General features: G+C 58.0%; 2 protein-coding genes and 2 long non-coding RNA genes across 35 annotated transcripts in view; 3 read left to right on the top strand and 1 right to left on the bottom strand.

Moving 5' to 3' along the window:
• PTDSS2 (phosphatidylserine synthase 2) overlaps nt 1-7,258 on the top strand; it is a 26,950-nt gene extending 19,692 nt beyond the window's left edge. For 12 of the 14 annotated variants that reach the window (XM_086384182.1, XM_086384185.1, XM_086384194.1 and 9 more), the window contains 8 exons: nt 2,931-3,065; nt 3,347-3,397; nt 3,804-3,917; nt 4,069-4,187; nt 4,519-4,633; nt 4,704-4,849; nt 5,038-5,223; nt 5,344-6,059. In XM_086384182.1, coding sequence (XP_086240308.1) covers nt 3,810-3,917; nt 4,069-4,187; nt 4,519-4,633; nt 4,704-4,849; nt 5,038-5,223; nt 5,344-5,503 — 834 coding nt within the window. In that variant the 5' untranslated portion in view covers nt 2,931-3,065; nt 3,347-3,397; nt 3,804-3,809 and the 3' untranslated portion in view covers nt 5,504-6,059. Of the gene's footprint in view, nt 1-2,498; nt 2,745-2,930; nt 3,066-3,346; nt 3,398-3,803; nt 3,918-4,068; nt 4,188-4,518; nt 4,634-4,703; nt 4,850-5,037; nt 5,224-5,343 lie in introns of those variants that run through there. The other 2 variants (XM_086384191.1, XM_086384181.1) reach the window with 2 other exon arrangements.
• Nucleotides 394-792, top strand: LOC147341627 (uncharacterized). Its single transcript, XR_015157763.1, has 2 exons — nt 394-508; nt 605-792. It is a non-coding gene; the product is annotated as an uncharacterized LOC147341627 (long non-coding RNA).
• Nucleotides 7,212-22,613, bottom strand: RNH1 (ribonuclease/angiogenin inhibitor 1). Of its 16 annotated transcripts, none has more exons than XM_086384167.1 (11): nt 22,472-22,613; nt 21,839-21,996; nt 15,486-15,591; nt 9,557-9,727; nt 9,273-9,443; nt 8,729-8,899; nt 8,466-8,636; nt 8,212-8,382; nt 7,822-7,992; nt 7,517-7,687; nt 7,212-7,394 (listed from the first exon to the last, which is right to left on the bottom strand). In XM_086384167.1, the coding sequence occupies exons 3-11, from the start codon at nt 15,569-15,571 to the stop codon at nt 7,307-7,309; spliced, it is 1,371 nt and encodes a 456-aa protein (XP_086240293.1). In that variant the 5' UTR covers nt 15,572-15,591; nt 21,839-21,996; nt 22,472-22,613; the 3' UTR covers nt 7,212-7,306. The 16 variants fall into 16 exon arrangements, with proteins under 16 accessions (XP_086240293.1, XP_086240283.1, XP_086240294.1 ...); XM_086384157.1 differs by lacking the exons at nt 21,839-21,996; nt 22,472-22,613 and adding exons at nt 19,059-19,108; nt 22,027-22,157; XM_086384168.1 differs by lacking the exon at nt 21,839-21,996 and having other exon boundaries at nt 22,472-22,609.
• On the top strand, nt 22,292-25,344 carry LOC147341629 (uncharacterized). Of its 4 annotated transcripts, none has more exons than XR_015157760.1 (3): nt 22,292-22,665; nt 23,090-23,180; nt 23,715-25,344. It is a non-coding gene; the product is annotated as an uncharacterized LOC147341629 (long non-coding RNA). The 4 variants fall into 4 exon arrangements; XR_015157758.1 differs by having other exon boundaries at nt 22,292-22,459; XR_015157759.1 differs by lacking the exon at nt 22,292-22,665 and adding an exon at nt 22,782-22,919.

A 25,344-nucleotide genomic window follows, 5' to 3' on the forward strand; every position in this document is an offset into this window, starting at 1 on the left:
CTGGATCGCTTCTCTGAGCCTCGCGTCCTCTGGGGGGAGTCAGACAGCGTCCGTCCTTCTGTGACTGGACCGCTTCTCTGAGCCTCGCGTCCTCGAGGTTCATCCGTGCTGCAGCCTGTGTCAGGCTCTCCTTCCTTCTCAAGGCTGAGCAGCGTCCCGTGGTGTTGATGCCGCGCCTGTGTGTTCACTCATGCTGAGCGGGCACTTGGGTTGCCTACACTTCTGGTGACTGTGTAACGCCGCTGTGGATGCGGGTGTGTGAGTGTCTGTTCAGCCCTGCTTTCCCTTCCTCTGAGGACCCGCCTGGAAGTGGTTAATCTCTAGAGGAGCCGCAGGACTGCGCTCCACTGCGGCCGGGCCCGCATTGCAGCCCCGCAGCCACGCACAGCTCCCCGTTTCTCCGCGTCCCCCCGGCTCTTGGTGTGAAGGGTGGCATCTCCTGTGGTTTGCTTGCATGTCCCTGATGACTCGTGACACTGAGCATCTCTGCACGTGTTTGTGGACGTCGGTATGTCTTGGGGAGACCAGTTTTTGTTCTGGTTGATTTTTATTAATGGTCCATACTTTGTTTTATTTATTTAAAAGAAACTTTATTTTAATGCAGATTGGAGGTTGGTGCGGAGAGGTTCCATTAGTCCTTCACCAAGTTTCTCCTGTTATGAACGTCTTACACTAATGTGAACCGTCTGTTACAGGTAGTCATTGTTAGGTAAAACCCACACCTTCTCTCAGTTTATCCTTCTCTGCAGCACAGGACTCTTGCCGTACGCGGGTCTTTGACTTCTCCCAGCAGTGCTTTGTGGGTTTCAGAGTGCAGCCCTAAGTATCTCTCTTCCTGATGCTGTCCTCAGTGGGCTTATCTTGGCTTCACACTGCTCTGCTGGTCCTGGCATCTGGAAACACGGCCTGTTTGCTATGTGCCGTCAGCTGCACCTGACTCATTCGTTCTCACAGCTCTGCTGCTGTTCAGGGGGCTTCTGAGGGGGTCTCTGCAGGAACACGGGGGTTCACGTCTTCCTCACCAAGCTGAGTGTCTGTCCATCTCTGGCCTCACTGCCCAGCGCCAGCCTTCCCACCCCAACTTCTCAGTGGGAGCCTTCATCAGATGCTCTTTATCAGTGGGGACTTCCATTCTTTCTAATTTGTTGAGTGTCTTTATCATGAGAGGCTGTTGAATTTTGTTGGTTTGATGCTTTTCTTTTGCATCAGATGACATGATCATGTGGGTTTTCCCCTTTATTAACAGGATGTGTTAACTCGTTTATTTTGAACCAGCTCAGCACTGGGATGAACCGCTGGGTCGTGGGGCATGGCCCTCTGTATTTGCTGCTGGACTTGTTTGCCCAGGACTCTGCAGAGGATTTCTGCGACTGTCTTCATGAGAGACACTGTCTGTAGTTGGCCTGGCGTGTGTTTTCCTGGCTTTGCTCCCAGGGTTGCAGGGGGCGTGACCGGTGTTCCTTTTAGGATTTGACACACATCCTGACCGCTGGTGATGGTCCAGATCCCTGGCAGGCGTGTCTGCCAGGTTCCCTGCCCCGGCCCTCAGGAGGGAGGCCCCTCTCCGGAGCAGGAGCAGCTCCACAGCCCAGCGGGAAGCCTGCGGGGGTCGTGTCTTCTCCCCAACTCGGTTCTGACATCAGCGCCCCCTCGCGGTCATCTGCGTTATCCTCGGGGTTATAAGTCGGTATTTGTTCTGTTGCTCAAATTGTTCCGGTTTTGGCTGCAGGGCGCGCTCACAAGCCCGATCTTTGTGGGATCTCGGTGTTTTGTTTCATGTTTCTGAGCACCTCCCTCCTTTTGGTGCTAGAAGATACCCGCACCCAGGCCCATCTTGGGGCCCCTTGCCCCAGCCCTGGAGTCAACCATTTCTCCAGGGAGCCTGGTTTCTTTGGAATGGTCTTAGGAACCTAGATCTGGGCCCTGTCAGTCAGCAGCATGGAGCCATGTGGGTCCTGGCCTTTGTGTGCAGATTTCTGCCCGGCTGCTGCCCTGTCCCAGAGGGTCCAGGAGTCAGTCGGCCTCCTCGGCCTTCCCTTGAGTGGAGGCTCCTGGTCTGGCCTCTGGGTTTGGTTGATGAGCCCGAGGCTGGGACGGCAGCTGACTTCCTCAGATGCCCTGAGACAGACTGGTTACACTTGCACTGCTCACATCTGAGGCGTGAGTGTCCAGGGCCCTGAGTCCCGCTGACCTGGCACCAGGGTCTGGGGCCATCCTGACTTGGGACGCAGTGCTGACAGGTGCTGCCCTGCTTCCTGGGCCTCAGATCCCACGTTCCCAGAGCACATGTGGGGACGTTTCAGTTCGTGGCATCACCTCGGTCATGTGACAAGATGCAGGTCTGGGTGCCGTCTGTCCGCACACCACAGACCACATCTCGTTACCCCACCTGGAACCTCCTCCCTGTGTGTCCCTTGGCCGGTACTCGGGGTCCTGATGACAAGTGTCTGGGGCCCCAGCTGGTGGCCAGAGGGGGTAGAGGGACGAACAGGGCTCTCTTGCTGGGGGTCCTCCCCTCCTGGGGGTGACACCCAAAGTCTCTGTGCTGGGTCTAGAGGCATGTTTGGCTGATGCTGGCGCCTTCGTGTCAGGAGAGGCTGCCTAGGCGCTGTGTGAAGAAGCACACCCCGCGATGCCGTCCCTCTGTGTGCGGCCCGGCCCGAGCAGACGGGCAGGAGGGGAGCAGCGATCCGGCCTGAGCAGCCTGGGGCAGGGGAGGGAGCGGCGATCCGGGCCTCTCCAGGGTAGGAGAGGGGGATTGGCCATCTGGGCCTCTCCATGGGGGCATGGGGACACCCTCGGACCTGAGACGCCCCCGTTCTGCCCGCCCCACGTGGGGCCACACTGAGACAGGTGCTTCCCCTCCTGGTTGGTGGGCGCTGTCTGGACACTGCAGACCCGCCCTGCTGACGCGGGCACTGGCCTTGCAGACCGTCCAGGACGGCCGCCAGTTTCTGAAGTACGTGGACCCCAGGTTGGGGGTCCCACTTCCAGAGAGGGACTACGGGGGAAACTGCCTCATCTACGATGCAGACAACAAGACCGATCCCTTCCACAACGTCTGGGTGAGTGCCCGGGAGCGGTCACCTGACGGGCCTCACGCTATGGGGGCTCCTCCGGCAAGCCAGTACCACGTCCTGGGCGTGAAGCTGGCGGATTATTGGACAGGCTCTTGGGCGCTGCCCCAGTCGTGGGTGTTTCTGGAACCTGAGTCATTCTGCAGACTGGACGGGGTGGGGGCCCCGGGGCTGAGCGGCTCACGTGTGAGGGTGCCCTCTGGTGGTGGCAGGGTCCCCTCCCAGCGCGCACTGGGGGACCGAGCACGAGGCCTGCATCTGCCCCACAGGACAAGCTGGACGGCTTTGTGCCTGCACACTTCATCGGCTGGTACTTGAAGGTGGGTACCTCCTTGTTGGACAGGTCTCCTGGTTTCAGGCCCACCCTGAGCTCTGGGCTGTTTTCCAGCCATGAGGTGAGCAGGACCCACAGTGCTGGACGGGCAGGCTGCTGGGCTTGGGGCCCCAACCTGACCTCATGTGTCCTGGGCATTGCAGTGGCCAGCAGAGAACAAAGGAGACCAACCCACGGAGGCCTCCGGTCCCTGGGTGGGATAAGCCCGTAGCTAACTGCTCACACCCCTAGGTTGGGGCACACCTGAGAGTTGCCTCAGTGTCTCGAATCGGGGCAGCTGGAGTGGAAGCTGCCCCCCTACCTGTGTGTCCCTGAGGACTGTGGGGCGGGGAGGGGCGGGCTGTCCCTGAGGGTCCCACCGCGGAGAGCTGACGCCCTGGCCTCGGCCACAGACCCTGATGATCCGCGACTGGTGGATGTGCACGATCGTGAGTGTGATGTTCGAGTTCCTGGAGTACAGCCTGGAGCACCAGCTACCCAACTTCAGCGAGTGCTGGTGGGACCATGTAGGTGCCCCCGCCCCCACCACAAGCCCGTGCCTCCATCCCCACCGGCCACACCATGGGGGGAGGAGGGCAGCTCCCGGTCCCCTCCGACAGGGCCTTCGGTGCTGGGGGCCCATGGCGCCGCCACCTCCCACCTGGCTCCCACCCCCAGTGGATCATGGACGTGCTTGTCTGCAATGGGCTGGGCATCTACTGTGGCATGAAGACCCTCGAGTGGTTGTCCCTGAAGACATACAAGTGGCAGGGCCTCTGGAACATTCCAACCTACAAGTACGTCTCTAGAGCTGCTGATATGGCGGGCCTGGGCCCTGGTGCGGGGCCTGGGGGGCTGGAGGCCCTGTGGGGAGGGGCCGTGGGCGAGGGTGCTGCCTCCTGTGAACACCTGGGATGTGACCCTGGGCATCGCTCTTACGGCGACCAGGACATCAGCCCATCCTGGCCACCAAGCTCCCTGTCTTCCCTGCCAGCCCTTCTGGGGTCATCCTCCCCGGCTGCCTCCCTCTTCGAAGAAGTAAAGAAACTGTCCAGGAAAAGGCCTGGGGGGCTGGGGAGGTGGGCATGTCCCGAGCGCGCTGCCCTAGCTGATGGGCGCTGGTTCCAGGGGCAAGATGAAGAGGATCGTGTTCCAGTTCACGCCCTACAGCTGGGTCCGCTTCGAGTGGAAGCCGGCCTCCAGCCTGCGCCGCTGGCTGGCTGTGTGCGGCATCATCCTGGTGGTAAGGCCGGCGAGGCTGGGCTTCCCGCGCACCCCAGCCCGGGCTCCCAGCCACCCTCCTCTGCCCCCAGTTTCTGTTGGCAGAGCTGAACACCTTCTACTTGAAGTTCGTGCTGTGGCTGCCTCCCGAGCACTACCTGGTCCTCCTGCGGCTCGTCTTCTTCGTCAACGTGGGTGGCGTGGCCATGCGGGAGATCTATGACTTCATGGACGACCCGTAAGGGCCGCGGGGCGGCGGGGGCGGGGCCTGGGTGGTGGGTGAGGGCGGGGCTGGGGCGGCAGGGGCGGGGCCTGGGTGGTGGGTGAGGGCGGGGCTGGGGCGGCAGGGGCGGGGCCTGGGTGGTGGGTGGGGGCGGCGGGGCGGGGCCTTCCTCGGCCTCCGCGCAGCCCCACCTCCCTCCGCAGGAAGCTGCACAAGAAGCTGGGCCAGCAGGCCTGGCTGGTGGCGGCCATCACGGTCACGGAGCTGCTGATCGTGGTGAAGTACGACCCGCACACACTAACGCTGTCCCTGCCCTTCTACATCGCCCAGTGCTGGACTCTCGGCTCCGTGCTCGCCCTCACCTGGACTGTTTGGCGCTTCTTCCTGCGGTGAGCGCCGCGGCCCCGGGTGTCCTGCCTGCCGCCCCAGGCCCTGAGCTCCTCTGCGAGGCGGGATCCAGGGACCCCACAGCGGGCCGGCCTGTGGTGACGCACCCCCGCTACCCGCAGGGACATCACCCTGAGGTACAAGGAGACACGGCGGCAGAAGCAGCAGAGCAGGGACCACCAGGGCAGGGCCGACGGCAGCGCGGATGGGCGCACGCCCGGGCCTGATGATGCCTCGGGGTCCGAGGAGGCCGACAGAGAAGGGGTGCCGGCCCCACACTGACCCCTGGGCCCTCGGTCCTTGGTGATTCTCGCCATGAACCTTCCAGCAGCCTCAGCCCTCAAGGTCCCATTTCCCTTTCCTCCTGTGTGCACGGTGGCACTGGGCTCGTCGTGTGTGCTTGAGTGCGTGCTCCTGGCTCCAGGGCTCCCCCTGGGCCTGCCAGTCCCTGTGAAGCCAGAGCCCCTGCCCCTCTGTGCAGTCAGCCTGGGGTCTCCGCGGCCCCGCACTTCGGCACCCAGATGGCCTGGCCAGAGCAGTGGCATCATGGTGCCCGCCTGCTCCCTGGGCCCCGCCAGTCCCCCACGACCCCCTGGCGGCCTGTGTGAAGGATAGTTGTCCAGGGACACCCTGAAGAGGCTGAGGAAGGGCACATCCCCTTCCTCGGGATCTTCCATCTGACCCTCTAACCCGGAGGGCGCGTGGATGGTGCTGGAGGCAGAGACTCTGAGGCCTGGTCCCCACCGTCACGAGAGTAGGTCATGAGGGTCTCTGTGGCCCAGAGTTGAGGTCACCTCCATGAGCAAACAGCAAATAAAAGCCATGGTGGAGGCCTGCAGTTCCATGTCTCCTCGCTGCCCCTCAGCCGTCCTTCCCTGTGCTGCCCCGCCCCGCCCTTCACCCCTGGACACAAGTCCTGGCAGACTCCGGTGGGATGTGTGTGGTGCTGGCCCCCCCGCTGCCCTCCAGCGGTGGGTGCACTGCCTCAAGCTTCATACACACAGATGAAGAGAAGCAAGGACACCCCCGACATTCCCAGGGGCGGGGCAGGCCCGGCTCTTGGAGCACCAGCGCTTCAAAGCTCTCATTTCCTTGGGTTTTTTTTTTGGGGGGGGGGAGGGGGGCTGTAACTACTTTTTGGGAGAATTTCACACCTAGAGTGAAGGATCGACCTCAGCTAACTGCGCTGTTTCTCAGCCTCTGGCTTCGGTGGGCTTCCTCACTTTGGGAGGAGACGCAGGGCCTTGGTGTCAGCTTTCATCTGGGCTCAGGGCTGATGCCTTCCCACCGTTAGGAGCACAAAGCATCCTGTCCGCCTGGCGCCCCCAGGTTCATGGTCGCTCTGGTCCCAGTCTGCCTCCCTACCTCTGCCATCTCCAGGAGCCCCCCCCCGAGCATCTCCCACCTAGCCTGGGACCACCGGTCTCTCTGTGGAGCCTGTTCCTTCTGGGGGAGGGCACCTTGAAGGGCTTTGTAGCGAAGGCAGGAACCCACTGCACAGGCTTCAGAGCCTCCGGAAGCTGCCGTGTCTGCACCTTGTTTGTGCTGCTCAGGGCAGGTCCCCCCGTGGGCCCACCCACAGCACAACTGAGGCCCGCTCGAGGGCGTGGCCCTGTGCTTCTGTCCACAGGGCTCCAGCCTCTACCGGAGAGCACTCAGGAGCTGGCCACCAGCGGGAGCCGGGCCCGGGAGCAGCTCCCCCACGGGCAGCCGGGGGCACTGCTGCTGAGCGAGGCAGGGCCCGCTTCCGGCGCCCCTCAGTGCAGCTGGGACGCTCTTCTCACAAACTGGAGGAAGGCCTGGGTGGGGTGCAGGGGTCCTGCCAGCACCTGGGAGCTCAGGCCAGACCCCTGTGGAGGAGCCTGCCGGGCACACTCCTGGCCCAGACTCCGGACCTCTGACCAGCTTCAAGCCACTGCAGGCGCTCGTGAAAACCTCACTCCCTCTACACCAGCACCTCGTGGGGACAAGTATGGACAAAGACGCCTGCTGCCAAAAAGGAGTTTTAATAAAGTGCCTAAGATTCTCTGCCAGAAATGAGCTAACTTGACCTTTTCTCAGTTAACGCCCCGTGGGGGACGGGGCTCAGGAGATGATCCGCAGGCCAGGCTTGCTCTCCTCCACAGCCCGCAGGCGCTCGTCCACTGCCTCGGTCCAGTAGATGTCGTACAGGCTGCAGGGGGAAGCGGGGCGGGGAGGGGGTGAGAGGAGCCAAGCCCCCCACCCCGGCTTCTCACCTCACCTGCCTGCCCCTGCCCACCTACGCCCCGCCACCCCCACCCCACGGCCACTCACACCAGCTGCTCCAGGCTGCAGGCGGGCTGCTCCAGGCTGCCCAGCAGCTGCAGGACGCCGGGGTCGCCCAGGCCGTTGTTGCTCAGGTCCAGCTCCCGCAGGCTGGGGCTGGCCAGCAGGAGTGAGGCCAGGCCGCCACAGCTGCTGTTCGTCAGCTCACAGTCGCCCACCCTGGGCAGAGGGCGGAGCTGCGGTCAGGTGGAGGGCACGCCCCCAGGTGGCCACCAGATAGTGGGGTGCCAGGGGGTCTAGGTCCTGGCCATCCCCACCGTCAGCCCCGGTGGACATACCCCCCAGCAGCTCACCAGAGCACCCGCAGCACAGTGCCCGGCTGGCCCAGGGCCTGGCACAGCACGTGGACGCCCGCATCGCCCAGCGGGTTGCTGCTCAGCTGCAGCTCCAAGAGATGCTTGTTCTGGGTCAGCACAGAGCTGAAGTGCTGGCAGCAGGCGGCCGTAAACCCGCAGGACTTCACCCTGAGGGCGGCAGGGGCTGCAGTCACCTCTGCCCAAACTTCTGCGGGACCCTGGGAGGCCCCCAGGGGCCCAAGCCCCAAGTGCGCCTGTCCTCAGGCGGCCACGGTGCCCTCCTGGCCGGTCCTCCAGGGTCCCAGTGCTGTCGCCCCCCCATATCTCCCAAGTTCATCCCCGAGCGCCCGGGGCCTCCAGCCCCCACACGCCCTGCGGCCCCCTCACCACAGGGACTCCAGCTGGCAGCCGGGCTGCAGCAGGCTCTCGCACAGCAGCTGGGCGCCCTCGTCCCCCAGGCTGTTGCCCGCCAGACTCAGCTCCTTCAGGGCCTCCTTGGCCTGGAGGACGCGGCAGAGGTCTCTGCAGCCGCTGACGGTGAGGTCACACTCCCAGAGCCTGCGGGGTGGGGTCCCCGTCAACACAGAGACCCTGACACGCGCGGGTGCCCGTCTGCCCGCCCCACCCGGGGGCGGACTCACCACAGGGTCCTGAGCTGGGAACTGGGGCTCAGCAGCCCGGGGCACAGCTCCACAAGGCCCGCGTCGCCCAGCCGGTTGCTGCCCAGGTCCAGGTCCTTCAGCGAGGCCTGGGAGGCCACGATCCCACACAGGTCTTTGCAGTTGGCCGCCGTGAGGCCGCAGTTCTCCAATCTGGGGGCACGAGAGGCGCCGGGAGCTGGGGAGCCCCCAACCCCATGCCCGCCCGTGCCCCCTGCCCCGCCCCACTCCCGACAGCAGCTTACTTGAGAGTCTCCAGCTGGCAAGCAGACTCCGCCAGGCCCCGGCACAGCGCCTGGACCCCGGCCTCGCCGATGTCATTGTTGCTCACCACGAGCTCCTTCAGGTCCCGCGTGGCCCTGAGCACCGCGGCCAGGGGCTCGCAGCTGGCGGCTGTCAGGCTGCAGTATTCCAGCCTGGGGGCAAGCGGTGGTCAGCCCTGAGCCTGGCCTGGAGGGCACCTGTCCAGTCTCGTTTCCCCCCGCCTCAGTGAAGAGGACAGCAGAGGCTGTCGGGCTCCCAGGTGGGACAGCACAGGGGCCAGGGGCTGTCTCCCTGGTAGAGACCTGGCCCAGCTGGGCCTTTCGGGCTCAGCCTCCTCCAGCCAACACTGACCCCATCTAGGCTCCCCAGGGCCACAGGGCCGCCTCAAAGCTCCCCGCAGGCGATGAGCTGGGAGGGGACCTGCCCAGGGCAGACACTCCGCACAACGCAGGGGATGGGTGAGAACAGGGCTGGGGGTGCCCGGGGTGGTTGAGGCCACGCAGGGCCCCGGGCAGGCACACTCACTGCAGCTTCTCCAGGCGGCACTGGGGGTCCAGGAGCCCCTCACAGAGCAGCCGCAGGCCGGCATCCCCCAGCGGGTTGTCGCTGAGGTGCAGCTCCCGCAGGGTGGGCAGGGAGCGCAGCACGCCCGGCAGGGCTCCGCAGCCAGCCTCCGTCAGGCAGCAGTTTTGGAGGCTGGAGACACGGGCCGTCAGGGGGCCTGAGAGCCACCAACCCCCCCGCCGAAGACAAGCCACCCAGGCTGGGGGAGACTCGGGGCCCAGGGCCAGCCCGCCCAAGCGCCGCACCTGAGCTTCTGGATCTTGCAGGTGGGGCTCTGCAGGCCCTGGAGCACCAGCAGCACGCCGCCGTCGCCGAGCTCGTTGGTGCGCAGGCTGAGCTCCGTCAGGGACGCGTTGGCCTGCAGCGCGGACCCGATGTCCTTGCAGCGCACCTCCGTGAGGCCGCAGTCGTCCAGCCTGCGGGCAGACACACCGTCACTGCACACGGCGGCCGGGGAGCATCCCGCGACAGGGCACCAGGCAGGAAGGCCACGGGCACCAAACCGGAGGCAGGCTGCAAGGGTCAGACACACTCACTCTCTCTCAAGCGGCAGAGGAGACAAACTACAAGTGTTAGGTTTTTTTCCTTCTCCACAAATTTACGAAAGGCTTCTTTTAAAACTCTGCGTTGCCATGACAACACCTGGTTCCAGCAGAACTTTTCTCAACCTTGAGCTCACCAAGCATTTTTCTCACGCAAATGCTTTTCTCAAGCTATGTTAATGAACTGTGTATTCACCCTAGACTCGGTCTTCAAGTTGGTTCTGCCTAAGAGCCCACTTGACTAACCAGTATGTTTTACTCATGCAAATGTTCTCTTACACTATGTTAATGACACGATGTCTTTACTTGGAAACCTGCCTTTCCTCAAGACTTCTGTCAATTGTTTCATGGCTCAGGATGACTCACCAGCTGCCAATGTTATCTCAAAATGCATGTTGTGGGTGAGGGGCCTGGTGCCAGTCTCTGAGTTTTGGGACATCTCCTTTCTCTAATTCAGCTCAGTTCAGTCACTCAGTCATGTCCGACTCTTTGCAACCCCATGAACTGCAGCACACGAGGCCTCCCTGTCCATCACCAACTCCCGGAGTTTACCCAAACTCATGTCCACTGAGTTGCTGATGCCATCCAACCATCTCATCCTCTGTCATCCCCTTCTCTTCCCGCCCTCAATCTTTCCCAGCATCAGGGTCTTTTCCAATGAGTCAGTTCTTCACATCAGGTGGCCAAAGTCTTGGAGTTTCAGCTTCAACATCAGTCCTTCCAATGAATATTCAGGAAGGATTTCCTTTAGGGCGGACTGGTTGGATTTCCTTGCTATCCAAGGGACTCTCAAGAGTCTTCTCCAACACCACAGTTCAAAAGCATCAATTCTTCGGTGCTCAGCTTTCTTTATAGTCCAACTATCACATCCATACATGACTACTGGAAAAACCACAGCCTTGACGAGATGGACCTTTGTTGGTAAAGTAATGTCTTTGGTTTTTAATATGTTCTCTAGGTTGGTCATAACTTTCCTTCCAAGGAGTAAGCATCTTTTAATTTCATGGCTGCAGTCACCATCTGCAGTGATTTTGGAGCCCAGAAAAATAAAACCTGCCACTCTTCTCACTGTTTCCCCATCTATTTTTCATGAAGTGATGGGACGGGATGCCATGATCTTAGTTTTCTGAATGTTGAGGTTTAAGCCAACTTTTTCACTCTTTCATCAAGAGGCTCTTCTTCACTTTCTGGCCTAAGGGTGGCGTCATCTGCGTATCTGAAGTTATTGATATTTCTCCCGGCAATCTTGATTCCAGCTTGTGCTTCCTCCAGCCCAGTATTTCTCATGATGTACTCTGCATATAAGTTAAATAAGCAGGGTGACAATATACAGCCTTGACGTACTCCTTTTCATATTTGGAACCAGTCTGTTGTTCCATGTCCAGTTCTAACTGTTGCTTCCTGACCCGCATATAGGTTTCTCAAGAGGCAGGTAAGGTGGTCTGGTATTCCCATCTCTTGAAGAATTTTCCACAGTTTATTGTGATCCCCACAGTCAAAGGCTTTGGCGTAGTCAATAAAGCAGAAGTAGACGTTTTTTCTGGAACTCTCTTGCTTTTTCGATGATCCAGCAGATGTTGGCAATTTGATCTCTGGTTCCTCTGCCTTTTCTAAAACCAGCTTGAACATCTGGAAGTTCACGGTTCACGTATTGCTGAAGCCTGGCTTGGAGAATTTTGAGCATTACTTTACTAGCGTGTGAGATGAGTGCAATTGTGCAGTAGTTTGAGCATTCTTTGGCATTGCTTTTCTTTGGGATTGGAATGAAAACTGACCTTTTCCAGTCCTGTGGCCACTGCTGAGTTTTCCAAATTTGCTGGCATATTGAGTGCAGCACTTTCACAGCATCATCTTTTAGGACTGGAAATAGCTCAACTGGAATTGCATCACCTCCACTAGCTTTGTTAGTGGTGATGCTTCCTAAGGCCCACTTGACTTCACATTCCAGGATGTCTGGCTCTAGGTGAGTGATCACACCATCATGGTTATTTGGGTCATGAAGATCTTTTTTGTATAGTTCTTCTGTGTATTCTTGCCACCTCTTCTTAATATCTTCTGCTTCTGTTAGGTCCATACCATTTCTGTCCTTTATTGAGCCCATCTTTGTATGAAATGTTCCCTTGGTATCTCTAATTTTCTTGAAGAGATCTCTAGTCTTTCCCATTCTATTGTTTTCCTCTATTTCTTTGCACAGATCACTGAGGAAGGCTTTCTTATCTCTCCTTACTATTCTTTGGAACTCTGCATTCAAATGGGTATATCTTTCCTTTTCTCCTTTGCTTTTTGCTTCTCTTTTTTTCACAGCTATTTGTAAGCCCTCCTCAGACAGCCATTTTCCTTTTTTGCATTTCTTTTCCATGGGGATGGTCTTGATCCCTGTCTCCCGTACAATGTCACAAACCTCCATCCATAGTTCATCAGGCACTCTATCTATCAGATCTAAATCTATTTCTCGCTTCCACTGTATAATCATAAGGGATTTGATTTAGGTCATACCCGAATGGTCTAATGGTTTTCCCTACTTTCTTCAATTTAAGTCTGAATTTGGCAATAAGGAGTTCATGATCTGAGCCACAGTCAGCTCCTGGTCTTGTTTTTGTTGACTGTATAGAGCTTCTCCATCTTTGGCTGCAAAGAATATAATCAATCTTATTTTGGTGTTGACCATCTGGTGATGTCCATGTACAGAGTCTTCTCTTGTGTTGTTGGAAGAGGGTGTTTGTTATGACCAGTGCATTTTCTTGGCAAAACTCTATTAGTCTTTGCCCTGCCTCATTCCGTATTCCAAGGTCAAATTTGCCTGTTACTCCAGGTGTTTCTTGACTTCCTACTTTTGCATCCCAGCCCCCTATAATGAAAAGGACATCTTTTTTGGGTTTTAGTTCTAGCAGGTCTTGTAGGTCTTCATAGACACGTTCAACCTGGGCTTCTTCAGCGTTCCTGGTCGGGGCATAGACTTGGATTACCGTGGTATCGAATGGTTTGCCTTGGAAACGAACAGGGATCATTCTGTCATTTTTGAGACTGCATCCAAGTCCTGCACTTTGGACTCTTCTGTTGACTGTGATGGCTACCCCATTTCTTATAGGTGATTCTTGCCCACAGTAGTAGATATGATGGTCATCTGAGTTAAATTCACCCCTTCCAGTCCTCCTTAGTTCACTGGAGGCACAGGTGAGCAGTGGGCTGCAGACCTGGGTGTGGCATGAGCCCTCTTGGAGGAGGTCGCCATTGACCCCACCACTGAGCTGCCAGAACTGACACAGGGCTGGGAAATAGACTCCTGGAGGGCATGACCACTCAGTTGTGTCTGACTCTTTGCAACCCCATGGACTTTACAGTCCGTGGAATTCTCCAGGCCAGGATACTGGAGTGGGTAGCCCTTCCCTTCTCCAGGGGATCTTCCCAAGCCAGGGATCGAACCCAGGTCTCCGCATTACAGGTGGATTCTTTACCAGCTGAGCCACAGGGGAAGCCCTTTCTCTAATTAGCAGACTGCTAGTAGCTATATAACATCCAGCTACAGATGGATGCTAGTGCAGGGGGACACTCTTTGTGCCCCCTTCTGATGTCTGTGTCAGAAGCTGTCTCTATCTCCTTTATGCTTTAATAAAACTTTATCACACAAAAGCTCTGAGCGATCAAGCCTCGTCACTGGCCCTGGATTGAATTCCTCTCCTGCGGGGGCCAAGAATCCCAGTGTCTTTCACGGCTCAGCAACAACCTTTCACTTGGGCCAAGAACTGAACGACGCAGGTCACAGCACATCTTACAGTGAAAGAGAAAGAAGTGACCAGATCAGCTCGTGAACCTGTTAAGATAACGACACGTGTAGGGACGTGTGCCCCTACACCTTCCACGGGGCACAGGCAGCAGGTACGGCGCCTGTCCACTTCCAGGAAGAGAAACCAGACCCAGACGGAGCAGCTCGAGGGCACAGGCCCGCTGCAGGTCCCAGGGAGGCCAGCGCGGGACGCGCCAGAGCGCGACCCAGCACCACCGCCAGGCAACCAAGTAAACAATCGAGTGGACCCAGGTGGGAGGGGCGCCAGCTGTCGCCCGGAAAAGACAATCGAGAAACGTGGAAGGAAGGCAGAAACTACACTCCCAGCTGACAAAGTCCTAGTAATGCTGTCTGGCAAGACCCACCAACAGATGCAAAGATGGGTGGGCAAAGCTCTGAGCAGAAGCAAAATGTTAGCAGAGCCTGAAGGTGTCTCACCCTGAGAACCGGCAACACCCCCTCATCAGCAGCCACGGTGACCACCGGGGGTGACCATGTGGCACCCCTGGGACAATATCTCCACGGTACAGCATGCCAGGCAGGACAAAATGTCATTCTGTTGTCTTCCCAAAGACGTGTGACTCAACCACGGGAAGGTGTCAGAGGGACTTTCACCAGAGCCCCAGCGAGCAGACCCCACCGTCAGGCAGCCAAGGACAAGGGGGACAGAGAGGCCATCACAGACGGGAGGGGCCGTGGGGGCCTGCACAACGCTCTCGGAAAAGCTGGTGACGTTGAGTCCAGGCCATGTCGGGCGCCTCACCTTGACCAGCGCCCCAGGTGATGGGGCACAGGGGACCCTGCCTCGTTTTGTGACTCTTCCGTAAACCTAAAACTACTTCAAATAAACCCAAAAGGAAAACGTGAAGCAGACAGGCTCTTGTCTCTTGCTTGTGAGCCCTGAGGAACTTCTGGGTTAGAGGGCTAGTCTGGGCTCAGATTCGACCACAGCCTGGCCAGGGCAGGGGGCAGACTGCCCCCATGAGCGGGCTGCAGCAACTTCGTGCCCAGGGGAAGGGGACGCTCTGACCTGCAGGCCCAGCCAGAATGAGTTTACCTTCAAATGGCTGGAAAAGTACAGAAAGAGTAATACTTCACGCCGCAGAAAACCATGCAAGGTTTATATCAAGCGTCTACAAGTGTAAGGGCTTCCCTGGTGGCTCAGACAGTAAAGAGTCTGCCTGCAATAAGGGAGACCCAAGTTCGATCCCTGGGTCAGGAAGATCCCCTGGAGAAGGGAATGGCAACCCACTCCAGTTTTCTTGCCTGAAAAGCCCATGGACAGAGGATTGGGGTGGGCTACAGTCCATGGGGTCACGAAGAGTTGGACACGACTGAGCGACTGTCACCTCGACTTTCTCTAAGTGACGTGACCTGGGAGCACAGCTCACCCCGGGAGGGTGGCCCCCCATGACCTGGGAGCACAGCTCACCCCGGGAGGGTGGCCCCCCATGACCTGGGAGCACAGCTCACCCCGGGAGGGTGGCCCCCCATGACCTGGGAGCACAGCTCACCCCCGGGAGGGTGGCCCCCCATGACCTGGGAGCACAGCTCACCCCCGGAGGGTGGCCCCCCATGACCTGGGAGCACAGCTCACCCCCGGGAGGGTGGCCCCCCATGACCTGGGAGCACAGCTCACCCCGGGAGGGTGGCCCCCCATGACCTGGGAGCACAGCTCACCCCCGGAGGGTGGCCCCCCATGACCTGGGAGCACAGCTCACCCCCGGAGGGTGGCCCCCCATGACCTGGGAGCACAGCTCACCCCCGGAGGGTGGCCCCCCATGACCTGGGAGCACAGCTCACCCCCGGGAGGGTGGCCCCCCAGGTCGGTGGGCACAGCGGTCCTACCTGACCACCTCATACTGCTGGATCAGAGGCAGCAGCTCCGTCCAGCGGGCGTCGCTGAGCTGCTCACACTGGATGTCCAGCTTCATGGTGTGAAGTGAAGGGTTTCCTGGCAGAGGCAGGGGAAGAAGGAAAACATTTCAGCCAAGCTCTCAAGGTCTGACAGGCCAGAGCCACTGGCAGGGAGCACCCCACAGGGCCCCAGACACCCCAGGAGAGGTTCCTGCCTGCCGTGTTTCCCTGCTTCAGCACCTCTATCCACCTCACCGCCAGGATCAGGAGTGGGAGGGGGCTCCCCACTGAAGACACCACAGGCCGCAGAGCTCAGGGGTGCCGCGGCGGGAGCAGAGGCAGCTCTCATCCCCCAGCCCCCATTCGTAGCCTCCTGGGCACCGCCTACCCAGGAGGAAGTGGAAACCCGTGCCAGCCACCCAAAGTTCTGCCTCTCCCCTGCCTGAGCGAGGGCGGGTGGAGAGGAGGGGGCCCGTGGGCCAGAAAGCCTGGAGACTCAGCTGGGGGCACAGGGGCTGGAGCCGACCCCCAGGATGCACCTGGGCCCTCCCTGCCCCGAAGCAGCTGCGTGGGGGGCAGGTGCGTGTGGTCACCAGCAGCTCCTCAGGGGCACCAGCTTCAAGGGCCCTGGACAGGACGCAGCAGGTGGGGTGGGGACTCCAGGCCCAGTGGCCTGCACTCGACGGTGCACTCTTGAGTGGCACCCTGGGGTGCCTGCTTACAGATCCCCTCTGGGAGTTTGTAATCGGTGCTGGGCATGTCCTCCGCCCCACTCTGACTCAGCCCGGGGACCTGCCCCCCGAGAAGCCAGCTCACCAAGGAGGCTGAGAGGAGGGAGGCCTCTGGCCAGCAGGTCTGGGATAGGAGGGCACAGGCCCTGAGACCTCAGCAGGGCCACGCAGAGCTGCTGCTGCCTGTGGCCCAGAAGGCGGGGCCCGCAGGAGAGGAGCCCTCGGGGAGCCAGGAGCTGGGGGGCTGCCCAGGTTCAGGGCAGGGAGTGGGTTTCATACAAAGAGCAAGCATTCAGTGAAGACTCGCGCCTGGAAGCCATGCCTTCCCAGGTCTCCGGAGACAGGGTGACCCAAGCCCATGTGAGAGTCCTGCTTGCGGGGACCCCAGGTTCCTGAGAACAGTGTCTCACTCGTGTGTGTCTGTGCCTGGCACGGCCCGGCCTGGCTGAACGGGGGACGCCCCTCCATCTGCAGGCTGATGGAGCCCACAGTGGGCAGAAAGCCAGCCAGGCAAAGGCTCTCATTCCTTTCTTGCTGGGAAAGCTCTAGCGCCGACAATCGGGCAAGAGTCACAGATTTACGCCTGCACGTCCTAGTAGGGAGCCTGCTGAGAAACTGAGGCCAGGGCTCGGGTAACCGGCCACTGCGCAGAGCAAAACCAGACCAACCCCGCCGCCACCCCCACCCCCGCCCCCAGGCCAGGGTGTGGCCAGCCAAACCCTGACTCAGAGTCCTGTCATCCCAGGAAGGGGGCCAGCAGGCGGTCCCAGGCCCCACGGACCCACACTGCTCCCCACCTGCGCCCTCGCCCTGAAGCTCCCTGACTCCCAGCCTGACAGGAGGGCACTCGGCTCTCCCTGGTAGGAGGCAGATACCAGCAGCTGAGACGCCCCAGCCCTGACCCGACTTCTGAGTATCCCTCCGTTGACGCCGGGGCTTCATAGCTTCCAATGGACACCCATCCCTTTGAAAATCCACGAGAAAGTATAAACATCCCCAAAGACGCTGTGTGTACAGCCTCCTCACAAGCCCCGGGTGAGCCTGCCTGATCTGGGCAGGAACAACCACGCGTCCCACCCACGGCCTCCCTGGGAATCAGGACTCCCACCAGCTGGGCTGCTCCGTAGCCCTGAGTCACGGCCCAGGATCTCAATAACGGCCCCGAATTAACGCTTAAAAGCGCGGCGACTTAAAAGCTGCTGCGCAAGGCCGCGCCGGACACACGCCTGCGTCCCTTCCGCCTCGGGTACGGCCCAGCCTCCCCCCCGGCGCAGCGCGGTTACCTCTGCGGGGCGCGGGGGGCGGCAGGGAGCGGCGGCCACCCAGGGCCGCCGCCGCCCTCCACGCCCGCCGGAGGCCCCGCATGTGTCCGGGGGTCTGGGGTGAGCGCAGGGGCGGGCCGGGGCCACCCTAGGGAGAGGACTCCCGGTCCCCCCGGCCCCCGCCTTTTCTCGGGCCCGGGAGTCAGCAGCCCCGCGGTCAGTGGCCGGAGGACCCCGAAATGCCGCGGCGCCCCGCTCGCCCCCGGACCGCGATCTCACCTCCAGCCGCCGCAGACCTGAGGGCCGAGCCGCGTCTTCCGCCAGGCGGGAGTTAGGGTCACGGCCAGGGCGGGGCCCTGGGGGCGGGGCCTGGCGGCGCCGGGGCAGACGTGCCCCGAGGCGGGCGCCGAGCCGCCCTCGCCCACCGGAAACCCCCCGCGACCTCAGCCCTCCCCGCCTGGCCCGGGCTCTTTCTGAGACGCGCGCCGAGCCTGTGCCCCCGAGCTAGGCTGCGCCGCTTTCCGCTGAGCTCCCGGGTAGAACCTGCCGTCCCCGTCTGACTTTCCACTTCGTCGCCCAGCACCGGGGCAGGCCGCACGCACACACAGACATAGTAGGGTGTCCCGGGAAAGAGAAACAGGCATGGCTTTCCTGACAGACGAGAAGCCATTTTGACCAAAGCCATTCCGTGATCTAAGCCTGGGCAGGATACTGGCTCTTGAACAGGTCTTAGGAATTGGTCCTAAGGGAAAAAGGAACGCAGAAGCAAACACTGCCATCAGGCGAGAGAAGTAGCCACAGCCAAGGTGGTCCACCGGCTGTAGCCTCTCGGTTCTGCTTCACTGGTGACGATGAGCCTGAAGTCTCAGCCGCCAGACCTACTGGACCGAAGGGGTGGAGATGACCTCCTCTGACCCTCCTGACTTCAGTCACACAAGCCTCGGGCTCTGGCGGAAGACAGTGCTTTGGGAAAGGTCACTGTGTTCTTACTTGCTCTGAATAATAATCCTTTCTTCTCTCAATCTTTGGCTTGTTTATATCTTTTGGCTCGAGATCCACCATGAAGCAAACCCAGTTTTTCAGGTAACAAATGTGGAGTTTGGCTTATGTAAACACTATACACCCCTCCATTTCTGTGTATCAATCAAGAGGAATATTCACACATGAGCCAAGGAGACATGTTCAAAATGTCTACAGCATTTTGCAACTGTCCAAACCTGCAAACAATCTAAATGTTTATCAGAAAAACGTTAAAAGCATCATAACACATCTGTTTCACTCCCCTCTAGGCCTAACCATAACGAGTGTCATGACTTGACCCACCCTCGTGATTGCACAGCAGCCTTCAGCAAAGATCGTTGGAAAGCTTCAGGGGGGTGTGTTTATTACTCACATGTGTTGGAATGCATATGGCGTGCCTGGGGCGACACAGTAAGGGGGCACACACGGGGGCGGGGGGGACACACGGGGGCAGGGGGCACACACGGGGGTGGGGGGAGCAGGCGGACGGGGCCCTGCTTTTATCCGGGTCGAGTATGGCAGCCGAGGGAATGGAAAACCTAAGCACTCACCATCCTCCAGGAGAAAACGGCCTGACACCTGTGCTGCGCTCCTCCTGCTCCTGTACACACAATACCATTTTACAAGTAAAAACGAGAGATAAGGAACAGTGGGCAGAATAACAGCCCCCAGAGATGGTCATGCCCTAATCCCCAAAGCTGCAAGTTATCTTAGACGACAAGGGGGTCTCTGCAGATGCGACCAAGTTAAGAACCCTGAGATGGGGAGACTGTCCTGGACTACTTGGACAGGCCAGGTAGTCATAAAGATCCATGGAGGAGAAGCAGAGAAGCCAAAATCAGAGAGGAGCCAGGTAGTCATAAAGATCCATGAAGGAGAAGCAGAGAAGCCAAAATCAGAGAGGAGCCGGGTAGTCATAAAGATCCATAAAGAGAAGCAGAGAAGCCAAAGTCAGAGAGCAAGAGTGACAGCGGAAGCGGAGCTGCAGCCGCGCTGCCTCGAGGGTGCATCGAGGCTCGCTAGCTCGCTCTCGCGCGCGCTCTCTCTCTCTCTCTCTCTCTCTCTCTCTCTCTCTCTCTCTCGGCGCTGGAAAAGGCCAAGCCCGAAGTTCTCCCCTGGACCTTCTGGAGAGAGTCCGCCTGTGGATACCTTGATTGTAACCCCCTAAGGCCCATTTCAGACTTCTGACCAAGGCAAGAAGGCAGATGCCCCCTTCCGCCCCCAGGGTAAAGCAATTGGAGATTCATTCCCTTTCTGCTATCTGCTACGTCGCTTCAGTTGTGTCCGACTCTCTGCGACCCCACAGACGGCAGCCCACCAGGCTTCCCTGTCCCTGGGATTCTCCAGGCAAGAACACTGGAGTGGGTTGCCATTGCCTTCTCCAATGCATGAAAGTGAAAAGTGAAAGTGAAGTCGCTCAGTCGTGTCCGATTCTAGCGACCCCGTGGACTGCAGCCTACCAGGCTCCTCCGTCCATGGGATATTCTAGGCAAGAGTACTGGAGTGGGGTGCCATTGCCTTCTGGGAGGAGGCTGGGCCCTGCCTAAACCACATATTTCTCATTCTTGAAGCCGAGAGACCTCCCCTAACACAAACAGAAAGGCTCCTTGGAGGTCAAAGGGGAATGATGCTAAGCTACTCAAGGGCTCTGTGGTAGACTCTATCTTGGCTAAAAGTTTCATGGGCACACGTGGGAGGGTCTGTGACATACCAAACATGAGTATGGCAAGGCTGCATATTGTCACCCTGTTAATTTAACTTATATGCAGAGTACACCATGTGAAATGCCAGGCTGGAGGAAGCACAAGCTGAAATCAAGATTGCTGGGAGAAATATCAACAACCTCAGATATGGAGATGATACAGCTCTAATGGCAGAAAGTGAAGAGAAACCAACGAGCCTCTTGCTGCTGGTCAAAGAGGAGAGTAAAAAAGCTGGCTTAAAACTCAACTTTCAAAAAACTAAGATCATGGCATCCAGTCCCATCACTTCATGGCAAATAGAGGGGAAAAGTGGAAACAGTGACATATTTTCTTTCCTTGGGCTCCCAAATTACTGCGGACGAAGACTGCAGCCACGAAATTAAAGGACACTTGCTCCTTGGAAGGAAAGCTATGACAAACCTAGACGGTGTAGTAAAAGCAGAGACGTCACTTTGCGGACAAAGGTCTGTACAGTCAAAGCTGTGGTTTTTCCAGTAGTCACGTACAGATGTGAGAGTTGGACCATAAAGAAGGCCGAGAACTGAAGAACTGATGCTTTTGAACTGTGGTGTTGAAGAAGACGCTTGAGAGTCCCCTGGACTGCAAGGAGATCAAACCAATCTATAGTAAAGGATATCAACCCTGAATAGTCATTGGGAGGGCTGTGCTGAAGCTGAAGCTCCAATACTTGATGATGCAAAGAGCAAACTCATTGCAAAGACCCTGATGCTGAGGAAGATTAAGGGCGGGAGGAGAAGGGGATGACAGAGGATGAGATGGTTGGATAGCATCACTGACTCAAGTGACATGAGTTTGAGCAAACTCTGGGAGATAGTGAAGGACAGCAAAGACTGGTGTGTTGCGGCCCACGGGGTCACAAAGGGACAGGCACGACTTAGGAACTGAACAACAAAGAATAGGTATGTGTACACGAACAGACGCAAGTATGTGAACAGACACGTAAGCAACCTGACGTCACGGCCCGTGTGTGTCACTGTGAAGCAGGAAAGGAACAGGCTGAGCTGACTCCATCTTGAAAAAGAAGGAAACGCCATCTTGCACTTTCAGTGAACTTTGGACTATGTGCCTGGTAGCCATGGGGATAACATGCCTACGGCGGAACTGTACTCCCAGACTGATAAACACAAGATTCCATACCAAGATTTCCCGTCGCCAAAAACAATGCAATACTCCCCTACGTACTCAATCAGCTCTGTAATCTTTATGGCCCCCATCAGTGTAGGCTGCAATGTATAACCAGCTGACCCTTCTGATTATGACTCATGGCTGTAACCTGATTTTATCTCCCTTTAACACTTTCCAGGCTAGGGTTAAGGCATTTGGAGCTGTGGGCTTGAGCAGTACACTTAAGATATATAAGGTTTTCACAAAAGTTGGTCGGAGTCCCTGGCTAAAGAGGAGACTCCGCCTCCGACCGCTGGTGTACTAAACTGCACTCCACTCTCCACGCTGTCCTTCTGAGAGTTTGTTTCCGGAGCGTTTAACTGTAACAACAGTTCAGACGTATTCAATGTCCGCAAGCAATCTCCACAGGCTGACACTGACTGTTTTCAGCTAGCCCTCGTCACAACCCGAGTCCTCAGCCACCGAGGCGCTGTCCCACTTACGTCATTCTCTTCACCACGGGAGCTGCCCGCCCACCCCCCCGGGCCTCGGGCAACAGCTGCAGGAGGCCGGGTGGCTATCCCAAGGCCCATCCCAAGGCCGGGCGCCATCCGGGCGAGTGCGTTCTGCCAGGGCTGTCTGTCCTTCCCAGGGGTCGGTTCTGTGGGGAATAAGGTCGGGGTTACTCAACTTGAGAAGGAAAGTCTGACTGGCAAGCCCTCGGTCGTGTAACTTGCAGGACCCCAAAGAGCGGATCCCACGACCACGCGAGACAAGCAAGCCAAGAGGCGATGCGCAGACGCATACTCTGCGCCGCGCGTCGGGGCTCCCAGCGTGCCCCGGGAGGAGGGCCCGCAGGGAGCGCGCACGCGCGGAGGCGCACACGGGCGCCATGACGTCATCGGAGCGCGCCGGCATTCGCTCCTCCCTCGGGGGGGGTCCGCCTCACTGGCCCCGCCCCGAGAGGCCCCGCCCCCTAGGCCCGCGGCTGCGGGGGGCGGGGGGCGGGGGGGCCCTACCCAGCGAACCCCTCGCCCCTTCTCGCAAGCGCGCGTCTCCCCGGGCTGCGTAAGCTCAGTGGCGCCCGGCGCGCGTGCACACACAGGAAGACCAAAGCGGCGTCGGTAAGAACTGACTTCGGGCCGGTCAGTCGTCTCTTTGGCCCATCTGCTGATAGACTGCGGGAGTGACTGACTTAGACACGACGACGGACTGTCTCCAGCCTGCAGACCCGGAGGAACACGGCCTACTTCCGACCGAGGGGCTGCCTTGGGGCCCGCGCTGGGGCGGGGCGCAGAGTGGGGGCGGGGCCTCGCGTCCGCTGGCCCAGGCGGGGGGCGGGGCCTTGGGCGGGCCTCAGGCTGTGTCGGGGGCGGTACCTGAGGGGCGGGGTGAGTGTAGCCACGCCCCCCGTGGGCTGGACCTGATCCTCAGACCAGCAGGGCGGTGGTGGGTGGGCTTCTCAGGTCCGACCGGGTGAGGATGAAGCCTCGCTGGGCCCGGGCCGTCAGCGGGTCAGTTCTCTGACTTAGAGCAAAGTCTGGATCTCAGGATTCTAAGAGCACTGACAACTGGAGCTGGAGAGTAAGGCATAGAGACAGTGGTTTTGAAAGAAAGAGGCAATTTTGTAAATTAAAAAAAAATCTGTAATCTATGGGTGTAATCTATTCATCTAACATAGGCAATGAATGGTAATAATTCAGTGTCTCACCTAAATGTATTCCTTGACTCCTGCGTGCCTAAGTGTGTTGTAGGTGCTGAGGATTCAACATTGAGCAGAGCAGACAGAAATTCCTGCTGGAGGGGACGGCCAGGCTCAGAAGGGTGACCTGCAGACTGGAGCTGGTGAGGAGCGTGGCCAGTTGTCTGCAGACTGAATGAAAGAAGTGGTCCAGCTGAAGGAGATAAAATTGAGAGCTGAGTAAAACTCCTGAGGAGGGAAAGGAAGGTCTACAAGGACCTTCCCCCGCATTCCTCACCTGTGCTTGTCGATTTTGAGATACCCCACAACGCTGAGTACAGCAGGTTACCACCATACGTGCAGTGGACCCCTCCCAGAGTGTGCTGGCCACAGTGGGGGCCTGTGGAATTCACTGGGAATTATGTCATTGTCATTATTTTTTGACTTACCTGATTCACCTGGTTGAGTCCTTATCTTTCTTTCTTTCTTGACCATGTGGCTTGTGGGATCTTAGTTCCCTGACCTGGGATTGAAACCAGGCCCTCTTCAGTCCTAGCATTTTGAACTTCTAAATGGGGTCACTTTTTTTTCCCTCCCTGGAGAGCACCTTCTGGTATTTCATTTGGTGTGGGCTTCCTGGTGATGGATTCTGCCAGTTTTTGTTTCTCTGAAGACTTCTTTTGTTCTTTATTTTTCAGGGACGCTCTCACTGGGTGTGGAAGTATAGGCTGGCGTTTGTTTCTGCTGGCATTCTGAGCGGAGCAGGCAACGGCACCCCACTCCAGTACTCTTGCCTGGGAAAGCCCATGGATGGAGGAGCCTGGTAGGCTATAGTCCATGACGTCTCGAAGAGCCGGACACGACTGACGTGACTTAGCAGCAGCAGCAGCGTTCTGCGGATGTTACTCCACTGCCTTCCGTTTCCATGCTTTCTGTCTTTCTCACTGTCACTCCTTTGAAGGTGGCGCGCCTTCCTGGGTGCTTCAAGCTCTCTTCTCTATCCTCAGTCGTCAGGCTCACTGCACTGGGCCTGGGTGTGTTTTCCCTGTGTTTACCCTTCTCGGTGCTCGCTGTGCGTCTAGCATCTGAAGCTTGACATCTCTCGTCAGTTGGGGAAAGTCTCAGCCCTTATTTCTCACGTATTTTTGACGCTTCACTCTCTTTCTGCTCTTCATCTAGACCTCAGTTAAAGATATTCTTGACCTTTCCCCGGACCCCAGGGTCTGCTTTGCTTTGTCTTAGCTTGTGTGCCCCTCACTCTCTGCCTCAGCCTGCGTGGGCTCCTCCGACCTGCCCTCTCTTTACCTGTAGGTGTGCGTCACAGCTGTCCGCTGAGCTGAGTTTAGTTGTTCCGTGTATGTCCTTAGAATTTCCACTGGTTTGTTTTTGTCTCCAGGTCTCCTCCAGCCCAGATTTGTTCATCTTGTCCTTCTCTCCTTGAGTGTATTTAGTGTGTTTCTTTTAAAGTCCTTGTCAAATAGCTCCGCTGTCTTCATCTCTGTTGGATTTGTTCATCTTGTCTTTCTCTCCTTGAGTGCATTTAGTGTGTTTCTTTAAAGTCCTTGTCAAATAGCTCCGCTGTCTTCATCTCTGTTGGATTTGTTCATCTTGTCCTTCTCTCCTTGAGTGCATTTAGTGTGTTTCTTTAAAGTCCTTGTCAAATAGCTCCGCTGTCTTCATCTCTGTTGGGTCAGTTTTTCTCACCTGTCCCTGTGAGTGCATCTTATTTCCTGATATACCTCTTTACTTTTGATTGAGTGTTGCACACTTTTATAGTTAAGAACTTGGTGGTCCAGTGGTTAAGAATCCACTTTCCAATGCCGGGAATATGGGTCCCATCCCTGGTCCAGGAACTAAGATTCCACATGCCACAGAGCAACTAAGCCCTCGTGCTGCACCTGCTGAGCCCGTGTGCCCTAGAACCTGTGTGCCAAGAGAAGCCCCTGCGTGCAGCTGGAGGAAGCTCACGTGCTGCGTGAGGACCCAGCGCGGCCGAGACCACGGAAGTGCAGTTGGCCTGCAAGGCCATGTTAGCTTCCGGTGCAGCACAGCACTTCCGTTAAACACACGAGGGGAGGAGTTTAAGACAAATAAACGGAGAGTCATACATGTTCATTCACAGAAAGACTCGATGAAGTGAAGATCTCAGTTCTCCTTAAGTTGATTTACAAATTAATTAGAATTCCAGTGAAAATCCCAGCAAGACTTTTTGTAGATAGAGACATGCTGCTTCTAAAACTTACACAAGGAGATGCAAAGAACAAGAATAATTTAAACAGTTTTGAAAAAGAAGAATAAAGTGTGAGAATCACATTACCCAACTTAAAA

The sequence above is a fragment of the Bos grunniens genome, chromosome 29, assembly GCF_055505025.1.
Source record: "Bos grunniens cultivar Pamir isolate PY7600 chromosome 29, Bosgru_T2T1.0, whole genome shotgun sequence".
Taxonomy (NCBI): Eukaryota; Metazoa; Chordata; class Mammalia; order Artiodactyla; family Bovidae; genus Bos; species Bos grunniens.